The 17,116-nt window shown below is 49.5% G+C and overlaps 1 protein-coding gene across 1 annotated transcript in view; it reads right to left on the bottom strand.

Annotated features, from left to right (window-relative positions):
- Window positions 1–12,690, bottom strand: part of LOC138453393 (isoaspartyl peptidase/L-asparaginase-like) — a 1,349,814-nt gene extending 1,337,124 nt beyond the window's left edge. Inside the window, exon 1 of the mRNA XM_069606189.1 lies at window positions 12,554–12,690. Within this exon, the coding sequence (XP_069462290.1) occupies window positions 12,554–12,568 (15 nt within the window). The 5' untranslated portion in view covers window positions 12,569–12,690. The remainder of the gene's footprint in view (window positions 1–12,553) is intronic.
- Between the last annotated feature and the right edge of the window lie 4,426 nt (window positions 12,691–17,116).

The following is a 17,116-nucleotide window of genomic DNA, read 5'->3' as shown; positions in this document are numbered from 1 at the left end:
GGTAGCATATATAGAAGCAAACTACCCCTCCCCCCAAGTGCAAAAGCAGGGATGCCTAGCATGGTATCAAAAGGCTGACCATAGACCTGTGTATTAACAGACAGTGTTGACTAGCATCAACAGCATCATGTGAGTCAAGTGACAACACAGCAAATGATGATGGGACAGTAAGCAGGACACATGATGAAACCTCTGGAGTACACCCACGTGTGAAGAAGACACTACACCAGTTGGACAGAGTCATTGGCCATTAAACAGGCTGAGGCCTGCGACCCACACAGATTGTCAGACCCTAAACATGTGTGCAACGCAGTACTGAGTCACAGTTGACATGGGAAGGCAGATGAAATGCCATGCAATTTGGGTCATCATGGACTTGTGTAACAGTGATCATCCAGTCATGGACACATATGGGCATGCGTGAAATGCACATGGAGCATGAATGGGCACTCATGTCCCTGCAGAGCATCTGACCTCTGCACAGTCCAAGTGAGACACCCTGCATCAAGTACTAAGGATGTACCTCAATGGATATGTCTGGCAGATTGTCTGCTGGATGTTAGAATGTTCAAAGGAGGCATGACCAGGGAAGTAACCAAGGGCAATATTGCAGCAGACCAGTGCTAAAATGGAATTGGGGTGCAGAGCAGGGGGTTGAGGGGCAAGGGAGCATGCCTACATTGGCTACCCCTTTGCAGGCAGAGGACACATGCCCGTCAGTCATGCTATGCATAGTTCCTGGGCTGAGAGGAAGGTCACCCCACGCTACATGCAGAAGTGCCAGTGAGCTGGAAAATGGACCGGAGGGGCATACTGGTAACCAGCATGTGACTAGGGTGCAAAAGTGGTGATGTGGACAGTCCCCGTCTGCTCCACATGTCCACCATCGAGCAGAGTAGACATGCATCAGGAAAGCATTGAATTACTCGCACATCATAACCATGTACACGTGACATGTAGTGGCAGTCATGCACAAGACATCACCCAAGTAAAACACACACGTCCTAAACAAACACGCATCAACACTCACTGGACTGGGCATCAAAGTCCGGCATCTCTCCCACTCCTTCGACCAATTCAGATGGTATGAACTCCGCAACGAGTGACTCATGCGGAGTGAGGTCTTCCTCCTCCGGTGCAGGCCCACCGCCAGTCACCAGAGTCAAGTTGTAATTTGAGGCACGCTTAGCCTTAGCACTGCGTTTGAGGTCCTTCCAACGATTTTTGCACTCTTGCGCCGTGCGCACCTCATGGCCGAATGCACTCACATGTTCCGCAACTTGCTTCCAGTGGGTATCATGGTGGGCAGCCGTAGTCTGACAATTAGCACCCACTAGCATGTCACGGCTGTGTTTCCGCACGTAGCCCACAAGGAAGTCCAGTTCCTATTTGCAGAAAGGATTCTTCCTCAATGTACAGGAGGTCGTGGCTGTGTGTGGGGTCCCAGCCTGTGCTGCAGGTGCAACCTTCATCCTCTTGGATTGTGGCGCAGACCCTGGCTGGCTAATGCCGCCCTGATCAGTATGGCCAGTGGGTTCGATGGATTGAGCCAAGGGAGTGGCAGGTGGAGGGATGACCAAAGGCCTGACTAGTGTCAGTGGCAGCTGGGTGCCCTCTAATGGATCCTGCGCAGCAACATCCGCTGTGGCAGGGTCATTGACCTCAACTGTCCTGGTTGGAAGACTCACAACCGAGGTGTTGTTGGGTGCATCTGCCCCTGCACTTGCCAATACCCAGCTGTTCGGGGCAGCAGATGACATAACTGCCCCAGGGACACGTGTCTTGGTCAGGGCATCCCTGCGTGCCCCTATGGTTTCCCTACTTGCCTGTTGGAAATCTTCCAAGGGCTCTTCAAGTGCCAACGCACCCTGCGCTGGCAGACCCTGAGCCTGGGTGGTGGTGTCCACAGCTGCACCTGCAGCTACCACTACCCTTGGGCCTGTGGCAGTCGATGAAACAGACTGCCGGGTCACACGGGCGCCAGTGCCAGATGCAGAAGCTGCATTTCCCGGAACCACAGTGGGTGGTAGCATGACTGCACCGACACATGGCACAACATCGTGCTCAAGTGGCGCACCCCTGCCTCTTCCCCCTCTGCGGCCACCCTGGACACCCTGGAGTCCCCCTACTCCCTGGTCAACCCGGCCATGTCCCCGACCACGCCCGCCACGAGGAGTACGCCCAGCTGAGGCGCTCCTCACTTTTGGTGGCCTCCCAACCATGGCACAGATGTAGTAGTGCTGGCACAAATGGAGTAGTGCCAATGGGAGGTGTACACCACAATTGACCTTGGCAATTGGGGTGAAGGGGGTGGGATGCAAGATGTTAACAGCCCCCCTGCACCTGCATGTGACCCTGGTGATGTAGTTACGGGTCACACTACGCTCAGGCACCTCAAAACTGCAGTAAAACCGTACACGCAACCCTACAGCCTACGTGCGTGGAATCAACCTCCCGCAGTACGCGGTGGCACCCAGTAACACGAAAAACGCGTGGGACACGCAGGCTACTATGACCACGAAAACGGGTGCGATACACAGGGGCACCCGCAGTGGGAAAAATAGCGTGCACGACTCATCATCTGAATAGCGCGATGCAGAAAAACACGCGTAGCCAATACCCCCGCCAAAAGAAGAGATACGTCCTTGATAGCTGTGAAGTTGTGATGGCGCGCAAAACAAAACGAAGCAGGAACACACGTCGGTCTCCACGAAAGGCACGTACAGCAAACTGCTGGCCCTGCTCACCTTTAACCCGTACTGAGGAAAACGCCCACGCACGTCATGTCACTTACACGTGTATGCCCTTTCCTCAGATTACACGCATTCACACGCGGACGTGCAGTTTTTCACGCGCGCTGAACCACTATGCCCACGTCACGAGGGAAACGCCCACGCGTGAAACGTCAGAGAAGCGCTTACGCGCTAAGGGCCTTTGGTCCAATGAAAACGCGTACGTGTGCTCACGCATTTACGCGCTAAGGGCCTTTCCTCCAATTACACGCTGACGTGCAATTTTTTCACGTGCCAAATCACTCCGTATCAAGCTGGCCACGCGAAAACACACAGAAGACTACGCTCCTGCCCGGAATCCAAATTACTGCCCCCCAGTCCCCCGAGCACGCTCCCACCTGCAATCTGCTGCTGCCTGCTGCCCACGTGCCCTGCCATTTGCTGCCTGCATGTCAGCCAGGGGTGCAGTTGCTGTGACCACCCCTGCTGGAACCGAAGACTCCCGACTGGGATTCCATCGCTCCACAACCCAGCCCCAGGACCCAGTTGCCCAGTTGCCCACCCACTCCTGCCTCTGCAGTTGCCATGTCCAGCACAACACCATCTGGCAGCACTGGCAACCCCCAGCCAGAGAGGCAGAGGGGCACCTGCTTCAGTGCCAGGGAAGTTGGTGTCCTGGTGGAGCAAGTCCTGGGGCAGTATGATGCCCTCTTTGGAAGTTCGCGTGCTGACAATGAAGGACGGACCAGGATCTGGATGGACATCGTGACTGCCATCAACGCGGAGGGGGTGGTAGTCCGTGACTTACATCATGTCAAGAAGCGCTGGGAGGACTTCAGGTCCAGGACACTCAACAAGGCCTGGCCCCCGAAAGGCAGCGGATCCCGAGGGGTGCCGGGGACAGCTGTCGGACCACCAAATGAGGGTCCTGGAATGCATATGCCCAGCGCTCTACGGCCAGATCCTTGAGAGGCAGACCCGTCTGGAGTCGAGCGGTAAGTGTACATGCAGAGTGATTGGATGCTGTGCGTGTCGTGGTGTGCCAGTAGTGTGCAGGTTGCACATGTGTTTTTGTAGGGCCATGTAGGGATGTGTATGAACATGGGCGTGAGGCTGCCACATGTGTGTCCTCTCATGTGTGAGACACATTGATGGTGTATGTGTTGGTAAGCATGCTGGACAAATGCAGGTGTGGGAGCACACATGTTTGAATTTCTGTGCATGTACATTGGCATGGTTGTGGCATGGATGGTGGTTCCTAATGCATGTATCTGCACTGTGTATATGTGCATGTGTGTGTATTTGACAAGTGTGCAACTGTGATGCAACATGGATGCATGTGACACTGATATGTAGAAGGCTGAATGGCAGATCTGACATGTATGGCGATCTCATCACTGCAACAGTTGGAGGAGATGTAGACATGAATGTAAGTGTGGTGGCGTGTGTGCATGTCTCCCTGTGTTTCATGTGATGTCTGGCTCACCTTTGGATGCTCATGCTGCTGAATGTGTATGGATGGTGCTGGCTGTTGTAATATGGCTATGGAATTGCTCATGTGTGTGAGTTGAAATGACATGTGTGTTGGGGATTGTGATGCCATGTCTGAAGTTTGACACTGCCACTCATGTGCAACTGTCATGTGTGTATCAGTCCATTGTACAGGGCCCTGATGCCTGTGTCCTATCTCTCCCTGTCTGCAGCGTCAACTGATGAAGAGGGCGGAGAGGGTGCTGTGGAGCACAGCGGCAGGGATCGCACCGCCAGCCGGAGACGCAAGGCCCAGCTCCCCTCCCAGGTTGTCATCTCGTCAGGGAGTGAGGAGTCTGGTGCCGCATCCCAGGCCACAGCTGCCGAGGGTAGGTCCAAGAGGCGGAGGTCGGAGTTGGACTCCTCGGCAGCAGAAGGGGCAGCTGAGACCCCACAGGGTCCGACGGAGGAAGATGGCACGGAGTCATCCAGGTTGGTGGGGGGATTGGTGGAGGAGGAGGCCGTGCAAGGGACAGACACGGGGTCTGGAGGTGGGGATTCCACCGGTGCTAGTGGTGCAGTGCAGGGGCAGGACAGGAGGCAGCACAGGCTACCGCGGAGGTGCCTGTGTGTAATCCTGTCCCCGATCCTGTGACTGCATCATCCTGCACCAGCAGGGATGCCTACGTCCAGACCCGTTTTCAGGGAGGGGATCCGCTTACAACAACTGGCCTTCCTCTCCCTGCGGACGTGGCTATCCGGGACCGGGTTAGGCCTGTCCTGAGTGGGATGGCATTGCGTCAACGGGGCATGCAAGGTGACCTGCCGTGTTTTCATGAGGACACTGCACGTCATCTCGAATGCCTCGTTGACCCACGTTGACCTACTGGGACGGGTCACCAGGGCCGGATTCCTCCGTTTGCTGGACCTTGTTCCGACCCCCTCCTCGCCTGAACCCCCTATGTGCCAGTCGTCCTCCATGCCATCTTCCCACCCATGTATCACCTGGGTACCCTGTGGAGTTGCCTCTGATCCTGCGGCCAGGCTGGTGGAGGACACATCCCTGCCACAGTCGGGAGTCGGATGTCCAGCAGGGGTGGCCACCTCAACAACTGCACCCCAGCTGGAGGAGGATGTGCAGGCAGCAAGAGCCAGGGCACAGGCAGAGGCACAGCAGCAGCAGCAACAAGGTGGGAGCCATGATGGCTCGGGGCCTTCAACATCAGAGGGGCAGGCATCGGCCAGAGGGCAGGAGGACCCAGGACTGGAAGTGTCTTCCGTGTGGCAGCGGTTAGGCCATGCTATAGATGCGGAGCGGCAGCGGGCGGAAGAGGCACGGCTCACAATGGTCAGGGCGGAGAACTCCATGCGTAGGGCTCTGAGGCGGGCCGAGTGCCTCAAGGCAATTCGCAGTGACCTGGAGGTCCACATGTCATCGTCCCTGCGAACCTTCGGGGCCATGGAAGAGGACTGCCTCTGGGACATCGAGCAGGAGTTTGATTATGCCCTGGCCCGGGAAATCGGGAAGTGAGCCGTCGGACTAGCCCGCTGCCATTGTAAATAGTTTTTAGAGTTAGGTTTCCTTTTCCTTTTACTTTTATTTGTGGTCAATGGACAATGCCACACACATGTGTATATAGTTTTATTTTTATGTAGTTTCTTAGGTAGGTTTCATTTGTTTGGTTGGGCTCATGGACCCTTTACATAGTTGGACAATGGATTGATTTAATTTATTTTTTGGATTTTGCACATGAATTCATGGATTTTTCTTTTGGACAATGGATTGTGAATAGTTTGATCATGGATTAATTAATTAATTAATTTTTTCATTAGGAACATGGAGTAATGGACTTTTTTTTGGAACAATGTATTATAAATAGTTGGACTATGGAATAATTTTAATTTTTTTTTTCATTATGAGCATGAAGAAATTGATTTTTTTTTTTACCTTTCCTTTGGATTTGCGTTGGTGGAGGGAGAGTTTGGACTGTTTTTCTTTCTAATTTTTTTGGATTGGTTATACTTTTCATTCACTCATCTTTTGCACAAGCTTTCCATTTCATGTTTGCTTTTTTTGTATGATCTCATTTCATTTATTTATTTTTGTTCATAATACATATTCATATTTTATTTTCATGTGTGGGATTCGCTCATTGGGTTGATGCATGTGAAAATGTCTGTTTACACAATCAATGCCAACCAGTGTATCTGTGTGACGGACATGTGTTGATGTACATAGTTGACTTTAGGTTTGTGTCTTGAGATAGGCATGTCAGTGTGGGGTGGATTGGGACATCAGTGCGTCTCAAGAATGGGGTGGCGTGATGTGGTTTTTTGGTGTAGAAGTGGCCCATGATTGTGCTTCTTTATTTTGTGTAGGGGGGACATGAGGGGGGGCCAGCTGGCAAGTGCCCCGCACTGCTGGGGGTGGGGGTGCAGGGGGACATGAGTGGGGCATGAGTGGGGGCCTGCTGGCAGGTGCCATTCACTGATGGGGGGTGGGGGTGCAGGGGGACATGAGTGTGGGCCTGCTGGCAGGTGCCCCTCACTGCTGGGAGTGTGGGTGCTGGGGGAAATGAGTGGGACATGAGTGGGGGCCTGCTGGCAGGTGCCCCTCACTGCTGGGCGGTGGGGGTGCAGGGGGACATGAGTGGGACATGAGTGGGGGCCTGCTGGCAGGTGCCCCTCACTGCTGGGGTTGGGAGTGCAGGGGGACATGAGTGGGACATACTGGGGGCCTGCTGGCAGGTGCCCCTCACTGCTGGGGGTTGGGGTGCAGGGGGACATGAGTGGGGGCCTTCTGGCAGGTGCCCCTCACTGCTGGGCGGTGGGGGTGCTGGGGGACATGAGTGGGACATGAGTGGGGACCTGCTGGCAGGTGCCACTCACTGCTGGGGGGTGGGGGTGCAGAGGGACATGAGTGGGACATGAGTGGGGGCCTGCTGGCAGGCGCCCCGCACTGCTGGGCGGTGGGGGTGCAAGGGGACATGAGTGGGGGCCTGCTGGCAGGTGCCTGTCACTGCTGGGGGGTGGGGGTGCAGGGGGACATGAGTTGGTGATCACTAGTAGAAGGTGGCATGTGTGCTGGCTGGGGGGCATGGCCAGGGGTGCAGGGTAGTCCCCTGTGTTGTGGGTTACCTGCAGGGGCCGTGGATGGGGTGGAGGGCACACCTGGGAGGACCCACACTGCCAATTCACGTGTGGGACTCCCAGTGCACCCCACTAGATACACGTACCCGCTCTGACAGCGGAATCGCGTGTAAAATTTCCCGCGAACCCCAGTAATACACGTACCCCACTCGCACAGGGCCCTTTCGCATGTAAAAATTCCTGCAAACCCCAGTAATACACGTACGCCACTCGCACAGGGCCCTTCGCGTTTGAAAGTTCCTGCGAACCCCAGTAATACACGTACCCCACTCGCACAGGGCCAATCGCATGTGAAACTTCCCGCGAACCCCAGCAATACACGTAACCCCCTCGCACAGGGCCAATCACGTGTGAAACTTCCCGCGAACCCCAGTAATACACGTACCCCACTCGCACAGGACCAATCGCGTGTAAAACTTCCCGCAAACCCCAGTAATACACGTACCCCACTCGCACAGGGCCAATCGCGTGTGAAACTTCCCGTGAACCCCAGTAATACACGTACCCCACTCGCACAGGGCCAATCGCGTGTGAAACTTCCCATGAACCCCAGTAATACATGTACCCCACTCGCACAGGGCCCTTTCGCGTGTAAAACTTCCTACGACCCCCAGTAATACACGTACCCCACTCACACAGGGCCCTCCGCATGTGAAAGTTCCCGCGAACCCCAGTAATACATATACCCCACTCGCACAGGGCCAATCGCGTGTGAAACTTCCCGCGAACCCCAGTAATACACGTACCCCACTCGCACAGGGCCAATTGCGTGTGAAACTTCCCTCAAACCCCAGTAATACACGTACCCCACTCGCACAGGGCCAATCGCCATTTTAGCTTTAGAACTTCAAGCAGAGATTATGGTCAAGTCTGGTTTTGGAGTTTATGGAGGAATGTGGAAGTCAGGAGCCTCATTACAGAAATGTGCCTCTAATTCTAAACTGCATAGAAATAATATGTATTTGCGCTACGGCATGTTTGGTCCCTGTACACATAACTTGAAAAATGAAATTGCACTTGTTACATTGCAAAGCTTCTGTAATGTAATAAAGCCTCGGGACTTTTTCCGTGTCTTGTGGCAAAGTTCCAAAGAGTATCTGCAAATCGACTACACACATCTTGAAGTGGGACATGAAAGACGCAATAGGGTTGATAATATGGCTGGCATACAAACTGAAGTGCCAGTGTAAGCTGATGGAACCTTGGGGGATGCCACACAGTAACTGACTAATGGAGGGAAAGGGGTGAAGTTGTCTAGTTCTACATTTCAAATGTGCTCCTGAAGATAGTTGTTGATATCTCTGGACACTGCACTGACCAGCGCAGTAGTGCTGTGGAGCTCAATCAATTGTCCCGAATATCTATTCTCAGTAGTAGTATCACACTATGTGTAAAAGCAAAGCATTCTGTGCGGCACATACTGCTTTAAAGTATTACTCCCTAGAATTCCCAAACCAAAACCCCACCTGCCATGCCTCAAGTCCCTCAACTAACTCCTCACTATCAAAATCTTACAAGCTTACATTTCACACCCATCCACATTGGACGGCCTTTAGCTCTAGTGTACTAAACATACCACACACTATCCCTCTACTGACGAAAACAAAACAAACAATGCATGCATCTGAGGCTTGGCTTACCGCTAATTTACCATGGTACATTACCCCTGCCAAGAGCACAATCACCAAATTGGCACGTGGGTAACTGCCACTTCTGACCTGCAATCGTCAACCCCACTCTTTTTCCTGCATCTGCCTTCCCTCCATTCCATTAAAACGACCCGTCCCTTTTCTCTAACAGAGGAACGTGCAGCGAGATCAAACTTATTGATATGTATTCATGGATCCGACCGTGTAACCTCTCAGCAGGGAAATGGCCATGCAAAGCCCTCATACTATCTGCCACCTGAAGGCAGGCATACAGACACTTGCGCATCGGATTCACAGTGCCAAAGTAAGATCAGGTGTCGGATTTAGGGGTGTGTATACGCAGCTGGGCTTCCAATCTAACTTTTGTGTGCGCGTACTCAGTGTAGCGGGGTGGAAGAATGGTATACAGGGGTTTGAACACAGATTTAATGAGTTTTACCAGAGTTACGATAAATCATACGCATGTTGTCAGGGTGCCAGCAACAGTTACAGTGGACCTTGTAGAGGGTCCCACTGATGCAGGCCTGCTTGCGGGGCATCCCACACACTCTTTAGAGAGTGCAGGTATTCGCACCCATGGAGAATGCAAAGGTAGCTGTTTCTGAATGTTTTTGCTTTGCATGAGGGCGTGTTGGTGGCATTTCAGCCGTGACTTGCGCATATGGTTACTTTGCGTGAACAATTCTATGAATAGGCAGAGCATGCCTTGCACAGATTCGGTCTCTGCATGCAGGCTTTGCAGGATCTATGCACGGATTCTATGAATCAGGCCTACGGGGTAGACTGCCATCCAGACCTCTATATGGGTTTACAATTAGTGTTTTATCAATGGTACGTTGCATGTTTTAAGCATTCCTTTATGATGATGGCAGACCCAGCAGTAAATGTTTGAGTCATTAGGTGTTGGACATATACCTCCGGTCTCAAAGAATTAAACCCACACACTGTTGACACCTACCTGGAGACTCAATATGACTATTTCCCATGTTAGAAAAACAAATTGGACTGAGTTACAAACTAAGATCTTTCTCTTAAATTTTATAACGATATCTATGCAGCCATGTCTATGAAACATATTTACATTTTCTTACAGGTATAGAAACAGAATTCATTTTAAATGGGACAACAAGCTGTATAACTGCACCAAACAGTGACTTATAGCAGGTAACTTGATCACAAGGGTATTACAAAGGGGTGAACTTACACAGATGCCAAGTTTCCCGAAGTCATGTGTCACATAGTCATCTAGTCGAGTCTTTTAGGGACCCCTCACTTTCAGTTCTGGTTCTTGCATTTATTGTGAGAAACATAGAACGTCATGAGGAAAAAAGCACAGAGACTTGATCAATGAAGTCCTGACAGAGGACATGAGAGCATGAAAATGGGGTGGAATTTTTATCCAGGGCAAAAAGGACAATTCGCAAGCCCTTGCGCACTGGGCATTCCCATTCCTCCTCCCTTTCCCCATCCTCACTTGTCCGGATCAGCTACCCATCCTTTGACATAATTTCCAGATGGGTCAACAGCTGAGCCTAAAGGTAGTGCAGCTCCTCCCCAAGCAAATCTACAAGTGGGCAATCATGATAAAAATACATGATATGCGAATAGATTAAAGACTGTGGACCTGAATCATGGAATTTTCGGTGAAATCCCATTTGTCGATTCATGGAATTGACTGCGCATGACTTTTTTTTTTACTTTGAGCAGACTTCACGCAGTTTTTGTACGTATCTCTGTGAAATTTGATGGCTCTGCGGGAGACTCCTCGCAGAACGTGGGCATGGCCTGCGCAGAGGCCAGAGTATGGGGAGCAACACGCAAAATGAGGCAGTCCAAGGCACGCCCACAAATACATAGAACAAAGGGCATTCATCGTCTGACCGCGCAAGCTCTCATTAATGGATGGCTCATGCAAAGCCCCCAATCGATCCGCGACCTAAAGGCAGGCATAAAGACACTTGCGTGTAGGAATCACCTCTGCACAGTGAGATTGCATGTTAGATATAGGAGTGCAAGAATGCAGACAGGGTACAGAAGTAACTGATGGGTGGGTGTACGCAGTGTAGTGGGGTGCATGAATGGTTTACGGGGGTTTGCAAGCAGATTTTCTGGAGTTTTACCTGAGTTACGGAAATTTGTATGCATGTTGTCGGGGTGCCGGTAATAGCTACGGGGACCCTGTGCAGTGTTCCCCAGGTGCAGACCTGGCTGCGGGGACCCCACGCCCTGTTTCAAGGGTGCATGTGTTTGTGCCTGAGGAGCACGCAAAGCTAGTGGTATCTTGCTCTTTTTGCTTTGCGTGGGGGACGTGTCGGGTCGTTCAAGGTGCACCTTGAGTATACAGTCACTTTGCGTGAACAATTCAATGAATACGCAGCACGCAAAGTGAAACTACTGCATGCTGGCTCGTGCAGAGGCGTTCTCTACACGCAGCCTTTGCGGGATCTCTGCGCACTTTTCCATTAATTGGGCCCTATGTGTAGATCAACTTTGCCCTGTGCTGGGTGCATTCCATGGCATACTCTTGACAAAATATGCTTACGTTTGGGCTTCATAATGTTTATCACATTATGGCACCAACATGTTAAATTAAAGCTCACATAAAAATCAGTAGTAGTTTGATGTGTGATCATGTGTAAATCAAATATGCCCAGTAAAGACAGGTGTGCATTCGCTCCCACCTGTCATTACAACAATTACCAGGAATTATATATCTGCACATTTTTTTAAAAAACGATTGAATGTTTAACTTCACATTTAAACTCAGGAATCAAGCAATGTGTCTGCCTTATATCCTGTAAAATAGAATTACTGTTAGTCGCGTTATAACTACATTCATGTTATCTTAATTAAGATGCAACTTGGGTTGTATTACATAAATAATGTATGTTTTGATACATCGCAGTTATATTACACAAATAATGTGTGTGTTGATACACCGCAGTTATAAATTAAATTATAATTAATATTTTCGAAACATTGTCTCGCGTGGACTTTGTGGCATGACGATGTACACTTTCTAGGTGTTATTTCATAATTCAGCACTTGCAATCTATAATAACTAACACCGTATAAGGGCCACAAGTTCATCTTGGTTAACATGCATTACTAGTTATGCAAAGTAGAACAAATACATTCCCTTAAACGAGTAGGGCATCGTGTTCCTCGTGCCCTATTTACGTCTGAACATATGTGTTATAATTGACATTGCAATTGATCATAAGAGCTCAAACTTCACTGTGACATGGCAGGTGCCTTCGAGGAAATGCAGAGCACATTCCAAGGGGCCCGCTTTAGCACAGGCACTGAACTCTGAACCCTTGTTCTTTGCTCTGCACAGCCACTTCTCTCTCTGCCCTGTGTAGAAATTGCATTCAGAACTGAACATTCGAACGTTCCTACGGCAAAGCAAGAGTGGGCACAGTCAGGTTAAAAGATTTTGTAAACAGAGCTTTGGCGTTGGGGGACGTACAAAGTCGGCCTTTCAGCAAAATAACAAACTTGCTACACGCGTCTAAAGACTATTAAATAAAAATAAAAAAAAAGACTTACTGTAGCTTGTGCCATTTTCGCAAACGGGAGGCTTTGCAGTGGACTTTAGCAGTGGAAATGATTTGAGACTCTCTTCGGAAAGGCAAGCGATGATGGCAGAGGTTCCCGAGTGACTCCGAGCCGGTACGATGTGTTCCTCTGAATCTGTAAAGCAACGCCCACACGTTAGTTCTATTCTCCCTGCAGCCAATGGGGTCGTCTAAATGCTTCTACTCTGTTGCCATGCCGCAAACTGTAAACTGGTAGCGGCAATATTTTCAAAAGCAACTACAACAACTGTACGTTTTCAGATTTATTTGTCGATATATGATAATCTTTTTTGACTCAAAAAGTACTTCAGCTGTATGACATATTTTAATCGTTTATTTATCGCAATGTTATCAAATAACTACAACAACGGTGTTGATGTTGCGCTCATTTGATTTGTTAGAAATGAGCTGAATCCCCAAAAATCCCATGTCATGCCACGGCCAAGGATGGCAGTTTTCTATTTATTTTTTTCTGGTTTTACAAAGCACTCTTGCATTCCTATTGCACATGGAACTTTCTGTTGATCAGTTGCTCCCGGAAGCAAAGAGGCTTTCTAATGTATACATTGCAAAGTGCCTTTGTTGCTGGGCTGGTGTATCTCCCTATGACGCTGCGAGCAAGGGAGCCACTTCTGGGCATACCCTCTCTCACACAGGGAGACAAACCATAACCAAAAAAGTGATGGGTGGAAGGTTTTGAATGAATCTGAACCACGAGCACTGCTCTGAGCAGCCTTCCATACCATCATTTATTTACCTTTCTGTACCATGGTAAAAGTCATGCAGTCAGGTACTGCATAGCTCCCAACCTTTTATGTCACCAAGGCGGGTGAAAACACCCTATTTTCTTTTCGGCGGGTGAGAGGCCCATAGAAGTGAATGGGCGTATCAGGGACTTGGTGGGTGATTCATCTGTTTTCAAGGCGGGTGACACCCGCCAAAAGCAGGTGAGTTGAAAACTATGGGTACTGCCATGAATAGGAGCAACCCAGACAAAATTGTTAGGCCATCCCTCTGCATGGAAACACAAGCAACCCCAGACATATTTCAGCCTTGATGAGCCTCATCAGTGAGGAGAAGCTTGTTCCCCTATGGTGCAGCGAGCAAAGGACTCACGTCTGGTTAGGCCCTCTCTCACACAGGAAGACAAAATATAGCAAAATAAGTGATGTGCAAACCACCTTCCACACCACCATTGTTTAGCCCATCAGCGCAATTGCAAAAGGGGTCCAGCCATATGAAATCAGTTAGGTACTGCCACCAGTGGGAGCAGCAAAGCTTGAATGCCTAGGCCAGGTCCCCTCTGCATGGGCGTAGGACATGGGGGGATAGGAAGGATAAATCCCCCCACAATTTTAAGTGGGGGGAATATAATGGCATATGCCCCCCACAGAATCTGTTGTTGTGCACTGCCACTGTCTGCTGCTGCACATAATTCCTGGCTCAGCCAGGAATGGCTGCTAGTGCCGGGTACAGGGCCATAACGAGGGGGGTGCAGGAGGGGAAAATTGCTCCAGGGTTCGCACTTGGGGTGTGGTGCCTTGTGGCGCTTTCCAGGACTGACCTTCATTCCACACTAATGGAGGCCTGGGGAACGCTGTCTAATGGAGCTCTGGCAATGCTGAGCAAGCTTAGCCGCTATTGGACAGTGGCCCATCTTTTGGCTTGCCAGCTTTACATCCCTGATGACTAGTGCAGTAGCAAGTCAAAGATTCAGAGAGCTTGTATACTGTGACTGAGGGGACACACAATGCACACAAACACACACACATATGCGCTCGCGCGGCTGCTACGGGAATTAGACCTGCAGGATGGCATCGATTTTACAAACCTATTACAGAACATCATATTCAGAAGGAACAGTGACTCCTATTAAGCTAGAGAACCAGAAAAAACATACCTGCTGCTTCCCTCCCACACCACAATCAGAATAAGTGTTTTGCCGACCTTCTAAAACTCTAACAGGGTGGGATGAACTCTTGCCATCCTTCCAAACCACATTCAGGTTTAAGACACATTTCTCCTCTTATAAAGCACACTTGAAATGGGTAAAATATGAACTTTACATCTTCAAATGGACTATAACCTGGAAAAATGATATGTTCTGCATGAACCCACAATAACACGGAAGAGTGGTATGTACTGCATGAAACCCCTACAAATGAGCATTGATAAAGCCAACAGATTTGGCTTTTGTGTAGTAAACGGATAGGCATTTGGCATGCACTGCCTGAATGGTGATACTTGACCATGATACAAAGGCTGCAAAATGGTGTGAACACCTGGGAAAATCATACCAGTGCTTGGCAAACGCCTATGATACCTATACACAATCCAAAACTGTTGTCTTTGACAATGCTTGTTTTTCATATGACTTCAGTGCAAGGAAGAGATGCAAGGACACACACACACACTACTTATAAATCAAGTGGCTGAATGCACACTTGGTTAAGACACGTTCTAGTACAATAGAAGCACAATTACAGCTGCAATTATTATTTGTATTTCTATTATTATAAGGGTATTTATTGAGCACAGACCATGCTTCAGCATGCAACAAAGCACTTTACAAGTCTTAGGAGAAAGTACACACTGAGGAAAGCACAGATTCAATGGATCGTGGAGCAAAGAATGGGGGTGGGGTAGGTTAGGCAGCAATGGATATGCAAGAAAACAGGGGAGGAAAGAGGATGGAGCAGATCCCCCAGTCTCAGGAAAGGTGGGAGTTGAGCCACTAACTCTCAGAAGACTGCTTAGAAATAACACTGTAAGGCCCTCTACTGCACAAAGTTTGGTGTTACTGTTTGAAAGAGATTGCTCAAAGAGTTCTCATGAGGATATGTTTTGGTTGGGAAGATGCAGGTAGTGGGCTGGTATGGCAATGGGTGAGTCAATGACCAAACAACACCCACAAGCTGTGTGCCTCTCCTGATATCCTATATCTCTCCTATATGTAATCCAGCGTAACAGTTTTGGCTAATAGGTGGCACTTAGGTACCGCCTAATAACCAAAACTAATAAGGGGTTGAAAGGGGCCCCTAGGGGACCCTGACGTCTATGGAAACAAGGCGAGTCACCACACACGATAGATACGCCAGACACGAGGTTGTATTCCCAAAGCTAGGGTTTATTGCAAAGCAAAAGTCTCAGTTGGCCAACTCGGTCTCACGCCCCGCGACGTGTATCTCTAGACCTCGAGGGACGCAAGAGAGTAAATTATGTACATCAGTTACATATATACAAAATACATATCAAACAATCAGCCATGACATGTTTAACACCCCCCTTTATTGGGTTTCTTTGTACTTGGTGTGATGATGGACTTCTCCGATCACTATGACACCTTCAAACATCTATTCTAGTAACAATTTGCAATTTGTGAGTGCGAAGGCATCTTTCAATTGTTGAATAGAACACAGCGCTTCTGTTCTTGGAAGCGAACTACATACGGGGGGGTTGCATTCCGGACCTTGCTATCTATCATGTGCTATTCGTGTCCTGGGAGCCGACATGCTCTAGCGGGCTCAGCAAACGGGGGCCGTAAGAAAAGCATAATTCAAGCCATTAGCGGTATTATTCTAACATATTCTACCATATAACGAGACTGGCTGGCAGCTGTGAAATGATTAGATGCCCTACAGCTCTGCTTCAAGGCTACATTCGGGAGGGAGCCAGGCATTCTTCCTGGCGCTGCCTACGTTTGTGTTTCAGCGAACTCTTGTTATCCTCACGGCCCTGCGGCCTTGTCCTTTTCACATACAGACAACAATGTTTCACAGTCGAGCAGTGTAAGCGGAAAATATACTGCAAAGCAAATAGGAACAGAAAGCAATGAGCAATGGTTATAAAACAAAATGGCGATTCTTGTTACATCAAAATGGCGGTTCATTGGCAAACTCGAAAACCTATATTTTGCCATATCGTGCATGAGACGTTTGGCCCACGGCCACCAAAATGCGTTTGCGGTCTTAAAGTAGAAGTATCCGTATTTCTAGACTGACAGGGTGCCTCATACCACTCTGAAACAGAGGGAAGAATCCACATATTGCATTAAGAACACTGATATTGAAATTAGCTCTAGCCTTCCACCTTTGCAGCAAATCTGAAAATGTAAGATTGTCCACTTCAAACCTACCAGGCATCTCACCCTGTGATCCACTCTAAGAACAATCAAACATGTACTGGCCTTGCAGCCCAATACCTCTGAAAGAATTATAGGGCTGTTGCAGAGTCTTTCAGTAGTTAATCAGAGCCTGATGTGAGACTGGCAGAGTCTATAGCAACCCTGCTGACCTCTCAGAGGCACAGACCCTTTGAGAAATACACTAATGTGTCCAACGGTGGGGGAGCCAGCTTGCCCCCACACTGGGCTGTACAGTGCAGAAAACTTCCCATGGCCATGCTAATCCCTATAGCAATTTCCACCCAGTTCCTGCCTACCCCCACCCAAAACACCTCCTCATTGGAACTCTTTGAGCTAACTACAATCAAGCCTTACCATCAAACGTTGCCCTCAAACTGTCTGCGAGTGGTT

Source organism: Ambystoma mexicanum, chromosome 4p (genome assembly GCF_040938575.1).
Source record: "Ambystoma mexicanum isolate Mex_15411 chromosome 4p, UKY_AmexF1_1, whole genome shotgun sequence".
NCBI classification, from domain to species: Eukaryota; Metazoa; Chordata; class Amphibia; order Caudata; family Ambystomatidae; genus Ambystoma; species Ambystoma mexicanum.
Note: the sequence above shows the minus strand (reverse complement) of the source record. Positions and strands in the feature narration are given on the sequence as shown.